This window comes from Anolis carolinensis, unplaced genomic scaffold, assembly GCF_035594765.1.
Source record: "Anolis carolinensis isolate JA03-04 unplaced genomic scaffold, rAnoCar3.1.pri scaffold_24, whole genome shotgun sequence".
NCBI lineage: Eukaryota > Metazoa > Chordata > Lepidosauria > Squamata > Dactyloidae > Anolis > Anolis carolinensis.
This window is the reverse complement of record NW_026943833.1, coordinates 537,221-556,223: the sequence shown is the minus strand read 5'-3', so window position 1 is coordinate 556,223 and position 19,003 is coordinate 537,221. Positions and strand designations below refer to the sequence as shown.

The 19,003-nt window shown below is 29.3% G+C and overlaps 1 protein-coding gene across 1 annotated transcript in view; it reads right to left on the bottom strand.

The window, feature by feature from the left end:
* Positions 1 to 2,117: 2,117 nt before the first annotated feature.
* crybb3 (crystallin beta B3) overlaps positions 2,118 to 19,003 on the bottom strand; it is a 27,433-nt gene continuing 10,547 nt past the window's right edge. Inside the window, exons 4-6 of the mRNA XM_062966570.1 lie at positions 16,690 to 16,825; positions 8,293 to 8,435; positions 2,118 to 2,460 (exon numbers count right to left, since the gene is read on the bottom strand). Coding sequence (XP_062822640.1) covers positions 2,295 to 2,460; positions 8,293 to 8,435; positions 16,690 to 16,825 — 445 coding nt within the window. The 3' untranslated portion in view covers positions 2,118 to 2,294. The remainder of the gene's footprint in view (positions 2,461 to 8,292; positions 8,436 to 16,689; positions 16,826 to 19,003) is intronic.

The following is a 19,003-nucleotide window of genomic DNA, read 5'->3' as shown; positions in this document are numbered from 1 at the left end:
GAAAAAAAACCTCAACCCTGGATTAATAATTTCCAATTAATTTTGTTTTGGACTACAAATCCCATTGCCGCAAAAATAAATTCTTGGGGATGATGGGAGTCAGAGTGTGAAAAACCGCCATGCCTGAATTAATGAATTCCAATTAAAGAGTTTTTTGTTCTGGACTATAACTCTCATCATCACAAAAATAAATTCTTGGGGATGATGGGAGTGGGAGTCTGAAAAACCACCATCCCTGAAATCATTAATTTAATAATTAATAATAATTTCCTCCAATTAAACCCTACCTTTGGTTTGGACTACAACTCCCATCATCACGAAAATAAATTCTTGGGGATGATGGGAGTGGGAGTCTGAAAAACCACCATCCCTGAAATCATTAATTTAATAATTAATAATAATTTCCTCCAATTAAACCCTACCTTTGGTTTGGACTACAACTCCCATCATCACGAAAATAAATTCTTGGGGATGATGGGAGTGGGAGTCTGAAAAACCACCATCCCTGAAATCATTAATTTAATAATTAATAATAATTTCCTCCAATTAAACTCTACCTTTGGTTTGAGACTATAACTCCCATCATCACTAAAATAAATTCTTGGGGATGATGGGAGTCGGAGTCTGAAAAATTACCATCCTTGAAATCATTAATTTAATAATTAATAATAATTTCCTCCAATTAAACTCTACCTTTGTTTTGGACTACAACTCCCATCATCACTAAAATAAATTCTTGGGGATGATGGGAGTCGGAGTCTGAAAAACCACCATCCCTGAAATCATTAATTTAATAATTAATAATAATTTCCTCCAATTAAACTCTACCTTTGTTTTGGACTACAACTCCCATCATCACTAAAATAAATGCTTGGGGATGATGGGAGTCAAAGTGTGAAAAATCACCATCTCTGAATTGATTAATTCAATTTCCTTTGAATAAACTCTACCTTTGGTTTGAGACTACAACTCCCATCATCACTAAAATAAATGCTTGGGGATGATGGGAGTCAGAGTGTGAAAAGACATCATTCCTGAATTAATGAATTCCAATTAAATAGTTTTTTTGTTCTGGACTATAACTCCCATCAACACTAAAAACAATGCTTGTGGATGATGGGAGTCATCTGATTAATCAGTGGTTTTGGTTTTGTACTTCAACTCCCATCATTCAAAATCCATTCCTTGAGGGTGATGGGAATCCAAGAACCCAACCCTGAATTAATTTCAATTAAGGAGTTCTTTTGGTTTCGGACTACAACTCCCATCAGAAAAATCGATGTTTGGCGATGATGGGTGTTAGAGTCCAAAAACCCAACCCTGAATTAATTAATTCCATTTGTATGATTAAATTGAACCTTTGTTTTGGACTATAACTCCCATCATGAGAAGAAAATAAATGGTTGGGAATGATGGGAGTTATAGTCCAAAACTCAACTCAATTTTAATTGAGACTACAACGCCCATCATCATGGAAATCAATGCTTGGGGTTGATGGGAGTCGGAGTCTGGGATTAATTAATTAAGTCAATTCAATTTGGACTACAACGCCCATCATCAGGGAAATCAATGCTTGGGGTTGATGGGAGTTGGAGTCTGGGATTAATTAATTAAGTCAATTCAATTTGGACTACAATGCCCATCATCATGGAAATCAATGCTTGGAGATGATGGGAGTTGGAGTCTGGGATTAATTAATTAAGTCAATTCAGTTTGGACTACAATGCCCATCATCATGGAAATCAGTGCTAGAGGAGCCCAGATTAATAAAATATAATAATATATAATAATAATATTATATATATTATATATTTTATATATATTTTATATATATATATATATATATATATATGTATATATTATATATAAAAAAATAATATATAATAATATAATAATATAGAAAATACAAATATAAATATAAATATAAATAATAATAATGAACAATATTAATAAAATGAATAATTAAAAAATAAAACATTAATATAGATGTAAAAAGTAAGTAGGTAAAAATAAATAATATTACTAATATTAATAATTTTTTTAAAAAATAAAACATTAATATAAATATTAAAAGTAAGTAAGTACGTAAATAAGATATGGAAGGAAAGACAGAAATCTCAGCGGGCAAATTCCTTTATTGAAGAGGGTTAATAGGACGATTATTACTACTAAATAGTTATTGTTTATACACAGGCGGCAAGAGTCGAAAGCAGGCGGGTCGTTGTCTTCCTCGGTGGATATGATTAGGATTAATACGATATTTCCGGGACTTCTTGGGTCGAGTCGTGGTGTCCCTAGCTCTCCTCGAAGCACCCGCGCTTGTGCCACTGCTTGTCTCGCACCCGGCGCATGGACTGCATCAAGGGCTGGCTGGCGTCCCACTCGTTCCAGTGGCGATATTCGCCCTTCTCGAACACGTACTGCCGCCCCCGGTAGCCGGGGTACTCGTAGCCCACCCAGCTGCGCGGCGGGGAGAGAAAACGAGAATATATATATATATATATATTAAAAGACGATATATTAAAAGACGATATACCGAAATATACGAAAAGACGATATACGAAAAGACGATATACCGAAAGACAATATACTAAAAGTCGATATACAAATATATATAAATATATATATTAAGAGACGATCTACGAAAAGACGATATATTAAAAGACGATATACCGAAAGACAATATACTAAAAGTTGATATACAAATATATATAAATATATATATTAAGAGACGATCTACGAAAAGACGATATATTAAAAGACGATATACCGAAAGACAATATACTAAAAGTCGATATACTAATATATATAAATATATATATTAAGAGATGATCTACGAAAAGACGATATACTAAAAGGCAATATACTAATATATATATTAAGAGATGATCTACGAAAAGACGATATACTAAAAGGCAATATACTAATATATATATTAAAAGATGATGTACGAAAAGACGATATATGAAAAGACTATATATGATAAGACGATATACGAAAAGACGATATATGAAAAGACGATATACCGAAAGACAATATACTAAAAGTCGATATACTAATATATATATATATATATATTAAGAGACGATCTACGAAAAGACGATATATTAAAAGACGATATACCAAAAGACAATATACTAAAAGTCGATATACAAATATATATAAATATATATATTAAGACGATCTACGAAAAGACGATATATTAAAAGACGATATACCGAAAGACAATATACTAAAAGTCGATATACAAATATATATAAATATATATATTAAGAGACGATCTACGAAAAGACGATATATTAAAAGACGATATACCGAAAGACAATATACTAAAAGTCGATATACTAATATATATAAATATATATATTAAGAGATGATCTACGAAAAGACGATATACTAAAAGGCAATATACTAATATATATATTAAAAGATGATGTACGAAAAGACGATATATGAAAAGACTATATATGATAAGACGATATACGAAAAGACGATATATAAAAAGACGATATACCGAAAGACAATATACTAAAAGTCGATATACTAATATATATATATATATATATATTAAGAGACGATCTACGAAAAGACGATATATTAAAAGACGATATACCGAAAGACAATATACTAAAAGTGATATACTAATATATATATATATATATACATATATTAAGAGACGATCTACGAAAAGACGATATATTAAAAGACGATCTACGAAAAGACGATATACTAAAAGGCAATATACTAATATATATATATATATTAAGAGACGATCTACGAAAAGACGATATACTAAAAGTCGATATACTAATATATATATATATATTAAGAGACGATCTACAAAAAGACGATATACTAAAAGGCAATATACTAATATATATATTAACAGATGATATACGAAAAGACGATATATGAAAAGACGATATATTAAAAGACGATATACCGAAAGACAATATACTAAAAGTCGATATACAAATATATATAAATATATATATTAAGAGACGATCTACGAAAAGACGATATACTAAAAGGCAATATACTAATATATATATATATATTAAGAGACGATCTACGAAAAGACGATATACTAAAAGTCGATATACTAATATAAATATATATATTAAGAGACGATCTACGAAAAGACGATATACTAAAAGGCAATATACTAATATATATATTAAAAGATGATATACAAAAAGACGATATATGAAAAGACTATATATGATAAGACGATATACGAAAAGACGATATATGAAAAGACGATATATGAAAAGACGATATATTAAAAGACGATATACGAAAAGACGATATATTAAAAGACGATATACCGAAAGACAATATACTAAAAGTCGATATACAAATATATATAAATATATATATTAAGAGACGATCTACGAAAAGACGATATACTAAAAGGCAATATACTAATATATATATTAAAAGATGATATACAAAAAGACGATATATGAAAAGACGATATACCAAAAGACAATATACTAAAAGTCGATATACAAATATATATAAATATATATATTAAGAGACGATCTACGAAAAGACGATATACTAAAAGGCAATATACTAATATATATATTAAAAGATGATATAGAAAAAGACGATATACGAAAAGACGATATACGAAAAGACGATATACTAAAAGTCGATATACAAATATATATAAATATATATATTAAGAGATGATCTATGAAAAGATGATATACTAAAAGGCAATATACTAATATATATATTAAAAGATGATATACGAAAAGACGATATATGAAAAGACTATATGCGAAAAGACGATATATTAAAAGACGATATACCGAAAGACAATATACTAAAAGTCGATATACTAATATATATATATATATATATATACATATATTAAGAGACGATCTACAAAAAGACGATATATTAAAAGACAATCTACGAAAAGACGATATACTAAAAGGCAATATACTATATATATTAAAAGATGATATACGAAAAGACGATATATGAAAAGACTATTTGCGAAAAGACGACATATTAAAAGACGATATACCGAAAGACAATATACTAAAAGTTGATATACTAATATATATATATATATATACATATATTAAGAGACGATCTACGAAAAGACGATATACTAAAAGGCAATATACTAATATATATATTAAAAGATGATATACAAAAAGACGATATACGAAAAGACGATATACAAAAAGACGATATACCGAAAGACAATATACTAAAAGTCGATATACATATATATATAAATATATATATTAAGAGACGATCTACGAAAAGACGATATACTAAAAGGCAATATACTAATATATATATTAAAAGATGATATACAAAAAGACGATATATGAAAAGACTATTTGCGAAAAGACGATATACCGAAAGACAATATACTAAAAGTCTATATACAAATATATATAAATATATATTATACTAAAAGGCAATATACTAATATATATATTAAAAGATGATATACGAAAAGACGATATATGAAAAGACTATTTGCGAAAAGACGACATATTAAAAGACGATATACCGAAAGACAATATACTAAAAGTCTATATACAAATATATATAAATATATATATTAATTGATGATCTACGAAAAGATGATATACTAAAAGGCAATATACAAATATATATAAATATATATATTAAAAGATGATATACGAAAAGACGATATGTTAAAAGACGATATATTAAAATAAGAATAATAACAATGTTTTGACTATATTATAATACTATAAAATAATAATGACGATATGTTAAAAGACGATATATTAAAATAAGAATAATAACAATGTTGACTATATTATAAACCTATAAAATAATAATGACGATATGTTAAAAGACGATAAGAATTACAACAATGTTTTGACTATATTATAAACCTATAAAATAATAATGACGATATGTTAAAAGACGATATATTAAAATAATAAGAATAATAACAATGTTTTGACTATATTATAAACCTATAAAATAATAATGACGATATGTTAAAAGACGATAAGAATTACAATGTTTTGACTATATTATAATACTATAAAGTAATAATGATGATATGTTAAAAGATGATATATTAAAATAATAACAATAATAATAATGTTTGACTACATTATAAACCTATAAAATAATAATGACGATATGTTAAAAGACGATATATTAAAATAAGAATAATAACAATGTTTTGACTATAATACTATAAAATAATAATGATGATATGTTAAAAGACGATAAGAATTACAACAATGTTTTGACCATATTATAATACTATAAAATAATAATGACGATATGTTAAAAGACGATATATTAAAATAATAAGAATAATAACAATGTTTTGACTATATTATAAACCTATAAAATAATAATGACGATATGTTAAAAGACGATAAGAATTACAACAATGTTTTGACTATATTATAAACCTATAAAATAATAATGACGATATGTTAAAAGACGATATATTAAAATAATAAGAATAATAACAATGTTTTGACTATATTATAAACCTATAAAATAATAATGACGATATGTTAAAAGACGATAAGAATTACAATGTTTTGACTATATTATAATACTATAAAGTAATAATGATGATATGTTAAAAGATGATATATTAAAATAATAACAATAATAATAATGTTTGACTATATTATAAACCTATAAAATAATAATGACGATATGTTAAAAGACGATATATTAAAATAAGAATAATAACAATGTTTTGACTATAATACTATAAAATAATAATGACGATATGTTAAAAGACGATATATTAAAATAATAAGAATAATAACAATGTTTTGACTATATTATAAACCTATAAAATAATAATGACGATATGTTAAAAGACGATATATTAAAGTAATAAGAATAATAACAATGTTTTGACTATATTATAAACCTATAAAATAATAATGACGATATGTTAAAAGACGATATATTAAAATAATAAGAATAATAACAATGTTTTGACTATATTATAAACCTATAAAATAATAATGACGATATGTTAAAAGACGATATATTAAAATAATAAGAATAATAACAATGTTTTGACTATATTATAAACCTATAAAATAATAATGACGATATGTTAAAAGACGATATATTAAAATAATAAGAATAATAACAATGTTTTGACTATATTATAAACCTATAAAATAATAATGACGATATGTTAAAAGACGATATATTAAAGTAATAAGAATAATAACAATGTTTTGACTATATTATAAACCTATAAAATAATAATGACGATATGTTAAAAGACGATAAGAATTACAACAATGTTTTGACTATATTATAAACCTATAAAATAATAATGACGATATGTTAAAAGACGATAAGAATTACAACAATGTTTTGACTATATTATAAACCTATAAAATAATAATGACGATATGTTAAAAGACGATATATTAAAATAATAAGAATAATAACAATGTTTTGACTATATTATAAACCTATAAAATAATAATGACGATATGTTAAAAGACGATAAGAATTACAATGTTTTGACTATATTATAATACTATAAAGTAATAATGATGATATGTTAAAAGATGATATATTAAAATAATAACAATAATAATAATGTTTGACTATATTATAAACCTATAAAATAATAATGACGATATGTTAAAAGACGATATATTAAAATAAGAATAATAACAATGTTTTGACTATAATACTATAAAATAATAATGACGATATGTTAAAAGACGATATATTAAAATAATAAGAATAATAACAATGTTTTGACTATATTATAAACCTATAAAATAATAATGACGATATGTTAAAAGACGATATATTAAAGTAATAAGAATAATAACAATGTTTTGACTATATTATAAACCTATAAAATAATAATGACGATATGTTAAAAGACGATATATTAAAATAATAAGAATAATAACAATGTTTTGACTATATTATAAACCTATAAAATAATAATGACGATATGTTAAAAGACGATATATTAAAATAATAAGAATAATAACAATGTTTTGACTATATTATAAACCTATAAAATAATAATGACGATATGTTAAAAGACGATATATTAAAATAATAAGAATAATAACAATGTTTTGACTATATTATAAACCTATAAAATAATAATGACGATATGTTAAAAGACGATATATTAAAATAATAAGAATAATAACAATGTTTTGACTATATTATAAACCTATAAAATAATAATGACGATATGTTAAAAGGCGATATATATATAATTGTTATAATAAATATGATATTAATGGGAATAGCGCTTACATGCCGTGCAGGGCCTTGACGCTGGCGACGCGGTCGTGAAATCCGTGAGCCCAGAGGCTCGGAACGTCGTCCTCCACGATCTCCATCTTGCGCCCCCCGAACCCGGCACCCTCGAACAGGTGGATCTTGTGGTCCGTCCCGTCCTGAAACGGGTGGAATAATAATAATAATAATAATAATAATAATAATAATAATAATAATAATAATAATATGGATAACAATAGTAACAGAATATTGATATATTGATAACAATAATTTTGGTAATAATAATAATAATAATAATAATAATAATAATAATAATAATATGGATAACAATAGTAACAGAATATTGATATATTGATAACAATAATTTTGGTAATAATAATAATAATAATAATAATAATAATAATAATGACAATGATGATAATATTCATAATAATGATAATAACGGTAATAATAATATTGATAATGCTGATATAAGAATATTCTATTGATAATAATAATAATGACAATGATAATAAAATTGATAATAATGATAATAATGGTAATAATAATATTGATAATGCTGATATAAGAATATTATATTGATAATAATAATAATAATGACAATGATAATAAAATTGATAATAATGATAATAACGGTAATAATAATATTGATAATTATAATCCAATGTTGATAGTAATAATATAATATTGATAATAATAAGAGGAACATAATAATAGAATTATTATTGATAAGAATACAATATTGAAATAATGGTAATAATAATATTGATGATTATAATAGAATGTCAATAATAATAATATAATATTCATAATAATAAGAATATAATAATAGGATTATTAATAATAAGAATGCAATATTGACAATAATGATAATAACGTTAATAATGATATTGATAATTATAATCTAATGTCGATAGTAATAATATAATATTGATAATAAGAACATAATAATAGAATTATTATTGATAAGAATACAATATTGAAATAATGGTAATAATAATATTGATTATTATAATATAATGTCGATAAAAATAATATAATATTCATAATAATAAGAATATAATAATAGGATTATTAATAATAAGAATACAATATTGACAATAATGATAATAACGGTAATAATAATATTGATGATTATAATACAATGTCGATAATAATAAGAATATAATATTGATAATAATAAGGACATAATAATAGAATTATAATTAATAAGAATACAATATTGATAATAACGGTAATAATAATATTGATGATTATAATATAATGTTGATAGTAATAATATAATACTGATTATAAGAAGAACATAATAATAGAATTATTATTAATAAGAATACAATATTGATAATAAAGATAATAATAATATTGATTATAATGTTGATAATAATATAATATTCATAATAATAATAATAATAAGAATATAATAATAGAATTATTAAGAATACAATATTAATGTTGATAAATTTAATTAATGTTGATAATAACAAGATATTGATAAGAATAAGAATATAATAATAGAATTATTAATAAGAATACAATATCGATAATAACGATAATAATATTGATGATTATAGTATAATGTCGATAATAATAGGAATATAATAGAATTAATAAGAATATTGATAATAATGATAATAAGAAGAATATTGATGATTATAATGTCGATAATAATAAGAATGTATTGATAATAATAAGAACATAATAATGTAATTATTATTGATAATAATAACGATAATGATAATATTATGTTGATAATAATAATAATAATAATAATAATAACAATAATATAGATACGACTCACAATGAGGAGGGGGCGTATGGAGAGTAGGGTCAATCTTTTTTCACAGATCAAAGTACTTTTGAGCCAACCAGAACACTTAGAGACAGTAAGACCAATCCAGATTGTAACCTGGAATGTAGCTGGCTGGAAAGAGATTGTTGATTGTGAACTGGTGAGATTCTTATCTGATTTTGAGATAATAGCACTACAAGAGACTTGGCTGGTAGAAGGGGTTGACCCAATACAATTACCTGCACAAAGGCAACTAGGGGCTACTCACTTACTTCTACTAAGTGTAATAGGATCCTACAAGCAAACCAGATAATGCTGCGAATTGCTCATAACAACATAAATAAGGGCAGATGGAGGTCATTCAGAGCTATTAGAACATCGTTGGGTCAGTTACTACATATACATCCCCAAAGTGTTGACCTGCTTAAAGTTGAGTGGCTACCCCAAGTATCTGCAGATAAGAAAATCGTAATGACCTTTGAACAATCAACATTACCATCTATGCTGATGAAGATGAAGCTCTTCCTGCTTAAATTCCAAATAGCTCCCATGAGGGTTTTCCGTGACCTGGACATCAGCCCACTGATAACTCCCATGCATGGTGATGACATGCCTGTGGAAGTGGGCAGACCCAGCCTATTAGCCCCCAGGGAGACTTCTGGCAGGAATAGGCCACAGTCCAGTCCAGCCAAGGCTGACAGCAAACCAACACAGAATCAGTCTACGATCCTGAGCAGTGCAACCTGTGGTTATCAGCAAGACATTGACTTTGGATTGGATCATCTTGAGACTGTAGCGACCACCATAGGGGACATGGTTGAGCCATTGGTGGGCTTAATGTCCACTGATGAGTCCCCACAGGCTGAGATGGACTTAGAAGTGGGCCCTGTTAATGTTAATGACCTACTGGAGCTGAATGAGGAGGACGAGACCCCCACCTTGTCTCCAATACAGGTCTTGGTACCTAGGAGGGATGACAGCAGACCCCCTATCCATGATCTACCTCCCAGGGAAGGAATGAGTGTACCCTCAACATCAAGACAGAATAATACTACTGCTGAAGAAATACAACAACTACAATATCTGCGGCAAACCAGAAAGGAGAAAAGAGATCCCCACAACAACTGTGTTTTCAATGGGGATATTGGTGGCATCGTACCAGCCTCAGACATGAATTGACTGTCAGAATCTTCAATACTCATACAACCTGGCCAACCAGAACACTTAGAGACAGTAAGACCAATCCAGATTGTAACCTGGAATGTAGCTGGCTGGAAAGAGATTGTTGATTGTGAACTGGTGAGATTCTTATCTGATTTTGAGATAATAGCACTACAAGAGACTTGGCTGGTAGAAGGGGTTGACCCAATACAATTACCTGGATTTCAATGTTGGCACACACCTGCTCAGAAAAGAGGGAACAAAGGGCGTGCCTCAGGGGGCCTATGTATATGTATTAAGGAGGAATTACAGTGGCAAGGGGAGAGATTGTGCAAGGGGGATGATATCCACAATATATTGGCCATTAAGTTTAGTTATAAAGAAATGGAGCTTATATTGATAAATGTCTATATCCCACCACTCACATCCTCCTATTACAGTCCTGATGCCTGGGTACAGCTAGAGATAATAGTGGAAGAACTAACAGTAGCGTATACCCAAGCAATAATTATTTTACTTGGAGATTTTAATGCTAAATTAGGCCCATCTATACATGATCTAGCCCAATATGGTGGCTGTTATGATTGAGCCTCATGGCTCTGTTACTGACAGACGTGGGCGTAAGACTCCTCGAGAGTCAGATACTCTCGAGGAGCGAGAGAGAAAAAGACTGCGAGACATATTTGCAGCACCATCTGACGAGGAGTCTTTCGAAGGGTTTACGGAGAGAATGGAGGAGGGGCTGGTTAGCTCAGAGGAGGATGAGATGGATTGGACTCGGGTAAGGGAGGAAGTGGGTGCCACTGGCCATGATGGGACAGAAGATGAATGGGGACCTTCAGGATTAGACCCATGGTTTAGCTGGAGGGATGGGACGGGATCCACAGCTGGAGATGCTGTTGGGCGTAGTCAGAGGTGTTCCAGCTCTGACGAGGAAAGTGATGAGGAAACGCCCGGGTTAAGGAGGACAGCTGACAGTGATGAAGATTTGTAACTGGCATAAAATGGGGCTTGGGAGCAATTGCAAATTGCGTTGGGCAAGGTAATCTGGGCAAACGCTTGGGATCCGTGTGTGTGTGGGACGCTTCCCTGAAGACTTGTGTGCTTTCCTGTGCTGTGACGTAAGTTGATTGGAATCCAGGGTCAGACGGCGGGAGGGATTGTGTGGGCATTTGTTTGTGCAAACCTGTGCTTACTCTTATTAGCTTGACCTTCCGTCGTCTTTCTGACGGACGCCATCTCCTGCTTTGAGAACCCGGACTGAACTGACCACGGCTTGTCTTCCCCCCTTCTTGGACTTGGAAAAACTACAAACGTCTGCTTCTGGCTTTGATCTACGGAACGGAACTGGTCTACTCTACTGCTAAAATCCCTGGCTGATTTGTTCGTGTTGGAATCCTGTCTGCTGTGTGTGTGGGAGCGACACAAGTTACTCTAAAAACAGTGTTGGCAGCAGAGAGGAATCTGCTGCCAATTAGTTGCATTCTTTGTATCTTTTGTTCCTTGGCTTTCGTTTTGTTTATACCCAGGCTGAAGAAAGCAGTTTGTTTTTACCCGGATTAAACTCCGGTTTAATCCGGTTTATCTTTTGAACATTTTCTTTTGCCCCTTTTTGCTCCTAAAGGCAAAAATTGCCTGGCCCTTGTGTTTTACGGGCATTTTTGAGTTCTGTAATCTAATAAACTCTGTTACTTTGAATCTTGTGGCGTTCTGTCCTTGACAATAATAGTGGAAGAACTAACAGTAGCGTATACCCAAGCAATAATTATTTTACTTGGAGATTTTAATGCTAAATTAGGCCCATCTATACATGATCTAGCCCAATATGGTGGCCTTCCACATGATTTTATTAAAAATCACCCAAAATGGTACTCAAGAGACAAAAAGATCAATAGGTCTGGTATAAGTCTGGCATCACTGATCTTGAAGTGCAATTTACAAATCCTAGGAGGTAAGAACAATAACAATAATTATAATTATATATACCCCTATACATTTCATTCTAGCCATACAAGCAGTGCCTTAGATTTTATATGTGTCTCAACAGGCAAGGCCAATCTTTTTTCACAGATCAAAGTACTTTTGAGGGAAGAAAGTGACCATCAACCAGTGTGTGTGAAATTCTTGGGCCCCTCAGATTTAAGACCCAATAATAGGAATGATAACTGGATTATGGCCAACACTGAGGTGATAGAAAACAAAAGACTTGCCTGGACCAAAGTAGACATGACAGCCATAGCCAATAGCCTCAAAACAGAGGATATTACAAACTGGAACTCAATAATTCAGTCACACTCAGCAGATTGGCAGACAGTCTCTAATGCATTTACAAATATCTGTGGCAGTCTAAAGGAACATCTTGTCACAAAATCCACTCCTAAAGGTCCTTACTTGAGCAGAGCACCCTGGTTTGACAAAGAATGCCAACTTCAGAGAACAAAGCTGAGATTGGCAATGAGACGTGCTCAGGGACAACATCTTGTAAATCCTCAATGAGAAATGCTAACCCTGAGACGAGAATATAAGAGACTTATAACAACAAAAAAGAAAAATCATACAGTCTCGATCTGGTCAGGGCTTGAGTGCTCAGCTAAGAGTCACAACTCAGCTATCTTTTGGCACACAGTAGCTGGAATTTTGAAGGAAAGGAAATTTACCTTTGACATACCTATTCCTGCAGAGGACTGGGAAAATTACTACTCCCACCTGTTTGCCTCCACAGAACCTCCAGAGACACAGTCACGAGGTAAAGATCTATCAATAAAAGCCCTGCCCCTTTGGCCACCAGTAACAGAAGATGAGATCAGATGTATTATAAATAATTTGAAGACCAATAAAGCCCCAGGGGAAGATTATTTACCCGCTGAGCTATTTAAAACACATCTGGATTGGTGGGCCCCCCTGTTAGCAGGCTTATTTACACACATAAATAACATCTGCCAGATTCCAGTTGGATGGAAGATGGCTATAGTTGTCCCGGTTTACAAAAAAGGGAACAAAAAAGACCCCGGTTCCTACAGGCCAATTAGCCTAATTGATATTGTGGCCAAGATATATGCCAGATATCTCCTGAACAGAGCTGAATGCTGGGAAAAAGAAAAACATATCCTTGTTGAAGAACAGGCTGGCTTCAGGCAGAATAGATCAACTATTGACAATTGCTTTGTTTTAAATCATACAATTGCAAAATATGTCAGCAGAGGGAAACAACTGTATGCTGCTTTTATAGATCTTAGTGCAGCATTTGATACTGTAAATAGAGAGACGTTATGGAAAAAATGAACTGATCTCAATATGGAACCCAGACTGCTGGCACTAATCAAAGCAAAAGTGCGATTCGGGACGCAAGGAGCCATGACAAACAGTGTAGAAACATACAAAGGGGTTAGACAAGGGTGTATATTAGGTGTTATTTAGCTTATACGTAAATGATCTCCCCCGAACAGCTGAAGGACCCAGAGGTACATATGCCTAAGTTGTGTAAAACACACTTTAACATCCTACTATATGCCGATGATATGATTTTATTATCATACTCGCAAGTCGGGCTACGTAGGCTGCTGAGAAGATTTAACACTTATTGTCATAACAACGCTCTAACTATTAATAAATCAAAGTCAAAAATAATGGTATTTGGCAAACGACATAACAGACATAGATGGTTCCTGGATGGTGAATCAATAGAGCAAGTTTGCACTTTCACGTACCTGGGAATTGTTTTTTCTGAGACCGGCTCTTGGCTACCACATCATCAAAGAAGCTCAGTCAGGGCAAGAGTACGTGTAAACCAACTGCTTAAATTAACAACTCACAGCCAACCAGGATCTTTAGACCCACTTCTTAAAGTGTATAAAGCGAAGGTTACCCCCATGCTTTTATATGGAGCTGAAGTTTGGGGTCTAAACCAGGTACCATTATTAGAGCAATCACAATCACAGCACCTGCGAAGTTTTCTAGGCGTAGACAGGACGACCCCAGCTGCTGCAGTAAGAGCGGAACTGGGAGTATACACAGTTGATGGCTTATCTAAAATCAGGACCTACAACTACTGTGAAGGGGTCACTGAACCAGAGTAACTCCATGTTGGATGCCTGTCTGCTTGAAACCAGAGATCAGTCTCTCCTTCAGAAATGATCTTAAAATTTGCAACTTGCTGTCTTGTTACAAAATAGCATGTGTCCTGTATGTTTAGCAAGAATCAGTTGTGGTGAAGCCAATTCTGAGAAATGTATGCAATACATGTACTTTTGCTCCTCCTGTGACGGTTTGTGGTGAGCTACATCCTGGAGTTGTTTACAGGTCAGGATGTGCCTGTCCACCACAAACTGTGCTGGTGGTTTTTCCAGTAAACCCAGTCCAGAATGAGGAACTAGAAATGTGATAAACAAGTAGGGTATATATGACCCCGGGCAGATTTGCTCGAGGCAGACAATTTTTGCCAGCTTCACTGCCGTGTCGCTGTTGTCTGTCGGTAGCTACCTAAAATAAAAGTGTTTTGTCCTCAACTGTATTGGTCTCCGAGTGGTGCTCATAGCGGCTTGGCAAACCCGGGTTTTAATGTGATTGGGGTGCTCCCAAATCACCCCTTACAACTGGATAAAATTGATTGCCATGGCAAATGATAGACTGCCAAAACTGTGCCTGTTAGAGCAGATAGAAAATCAACATCAGTCCTCTTGGCTAGTTCATCTGACAAAATACATTAGGAGTTGTGGACTTCCGATTCGGTATCCAAATCTCTTAGAAGAACTAGACCCAAAAATAGTGGCTCAACGAGTCCTGGATATAGAAGGCCAAAAAGACATGGCTACCCTGAGTAAAGCTGGCTCATTGACATGGTTAAGCCGTTTTAAACATACTTTCCAAACAGCCAGGTATCTAAAGACAGAAATGCCTCAACATCTCAGGAGGGCATTGACCAGAGCCCGTTTTGAGCAGCTGGATACGATGGTCAAACACGGAAGGTTTAATCAAGTTCCAGACAACGAACGGTTTTGTATTTGCGGAGCATCAGAGGTGGAGGATATCGCACATGTTTTGTTCAGCTGTGAATTGTATAAGAAAGAGAGACACTAATGCCTCGGGCCATACATTATTCACAAAACACACTGGGACCCACATATTAAAATTTCATTTTTGTTGGCCGGCCAGAATCCTAAAATAACACACAAAACAGCCCTTTTCCTATTCAAAGCCACACAACTGAGAATTGCATATCTGGAATCAATTGGGGTAAACGGTGCAGGTGATGCAGATATTTGACCTGAACGGGGTCTTGTTCACAGCTTGTTTATTTTAACTTCTTTTTTTTACCGCGGGTTGTATGTTGTATGTATGTCTATGTGTTAAGTGTTTTGATACGGCCGATGGGCTAATCAATAAAACGTGGATAATATTATGTTGATAATAATAATAATAATAATAATAATAATAATAATAACAATAATATAGATACGACTCACAATGAGGAGGGGGCGTATGGAGAGTAGGGTGGCCGCTCCGGAGTGACCGTTGGACCACGAGTCCCATCGCGGGAACGCTCCGACCTCGAGTACGAATTGCGCCCCACCGAACGCCTGCCGCTCAAAGCCCACCCATCTGCCAGGAAACAAGGAATATTATTATTATTATTATTATTATTATTATTATTATTATAAATTATATTATTTTATTACATTATTATATTATTATTGTTATATTATAATAATATTATATGATTTCCTAAATTACGATTATACATTATATTATTATTATTATTATTATTATATTATATTATTATTATTATAATTATTATAAATTATATTATTTTATTACATCATTATATTATTATTGTTATATTATAATAATATTATATTATTTCCTAAATTACGATTATACATTATATTATTATTATTATTATTATTATTATTATTATTATTATAAATTATATTATTTTATTACATTATTATATTATTGTTATATTATAATAATATTATATTGTTTCCTATATTATGATTATACATTATATTATTATTATTATAAATTATATTATTTTATTACATTATTATATTATTATTGTTATATTATAATAATATTATATGATTTCCTAAATTACAATTATACATTATATTATTATTATTATTATTATTATTATTATTATTATTATTATTATTATTTTATTATATTATTATTATTATAATTATTATAAATTATATTATTTTATTACATCATTATATTATTATTGTTATATTATAATAATATTATATGATTTCCTAAATTACGATTATACATTATATTATTATTATTATTATTATTATTATTATTATAAATTATATTATTTTATTACATTATTATATTATTGTTATATTATAATAATATTATATTGTTTCCTATATTATGATTATACATTATATTATTATTATTATATTATAAAGTATATTATTTTATTACATTATTATAATAATATTATATATTACATTATTATATTATTATTGTTATATTATAATAATATTATATGATTTCCTAAATTACGATTATACATTATATTATTATTATTATTATTATTATTATTATTATTATTATTATTCCATTATATTATTCTATTCTATTAATTATATATTATTTCTATTATATTAATTATATTATTATTCTGTTGTTATATTACGTCTGCTCCTTAAAGGTACAGGACGCATTGGGATTCTCCTCTCATCCTTATTCCTATCCTATGCCATGAAACTGATTATTTTATACTATTATTCTATTGCCATATTATTATCATCATATTCTGTTACTATTATTATATCCCATTATTATATTATCCTATTAATATATTTTAAATCATTATATTATATTTTTCTATTATTATTATATCATTATATTATTATTCTATTATTATTCTATTATATTTTCATATTATTATATTATTATTCTGTTATTATTAAATTCCATTTTATATTACCCTATTAATATATTTTATATCATTATATTCTATACTATTATTCTATTATATTATCATATTATTATTTTATGATTATTAGCATATTCTGTTATTATTATTATATTCCATTTTATATTATCCTATTAATATATTTTATATCATTCTATTCCATTCTATTATTCTATTATATTATATTATTATTATATTATTATGCTATTCTGTTATTATATCCCATTATTATATTATCCTATTAATACCATATTATTATCATTTTCTGTTATTATTATATCCTATATTATATTATCTCATTAATATATTGTATATCATTATATTATTATTATATTATCATATTATTATTATAGTATATTATATTATTCATATGCTGGATTTCGTATATCTTGTTTACTGTGGCATAAAATAATAATAATAATAATAATAATAATAATAATAATAATATACAATAATATTATATAATAATAATAATAATAATAATAATAATAATAATAATATGTCACAGCAAACAAGATAGATATGCTGGATTTCGTATATCTTGTTTACTGTGGCATAAAATAATAATAATAATAATAATAATAATAATAATAATAATAATAATAATATACAATAATATTATATAATTATAATTATTATTATTATTATATTATGTCACAGCAAACAAGATAGATATGCTGGATTTCGTATATCTTGTTTACTGTGGCATAAAATAATAATAATAATAATAATAATAATAATAATAATAATAATAATAATATACAATAATATTATATAATAATAATAATAATAATAATAATATGTCACAGCAAACAAGATAGATATGCTGGATTTCGTATATCTTGTTTACT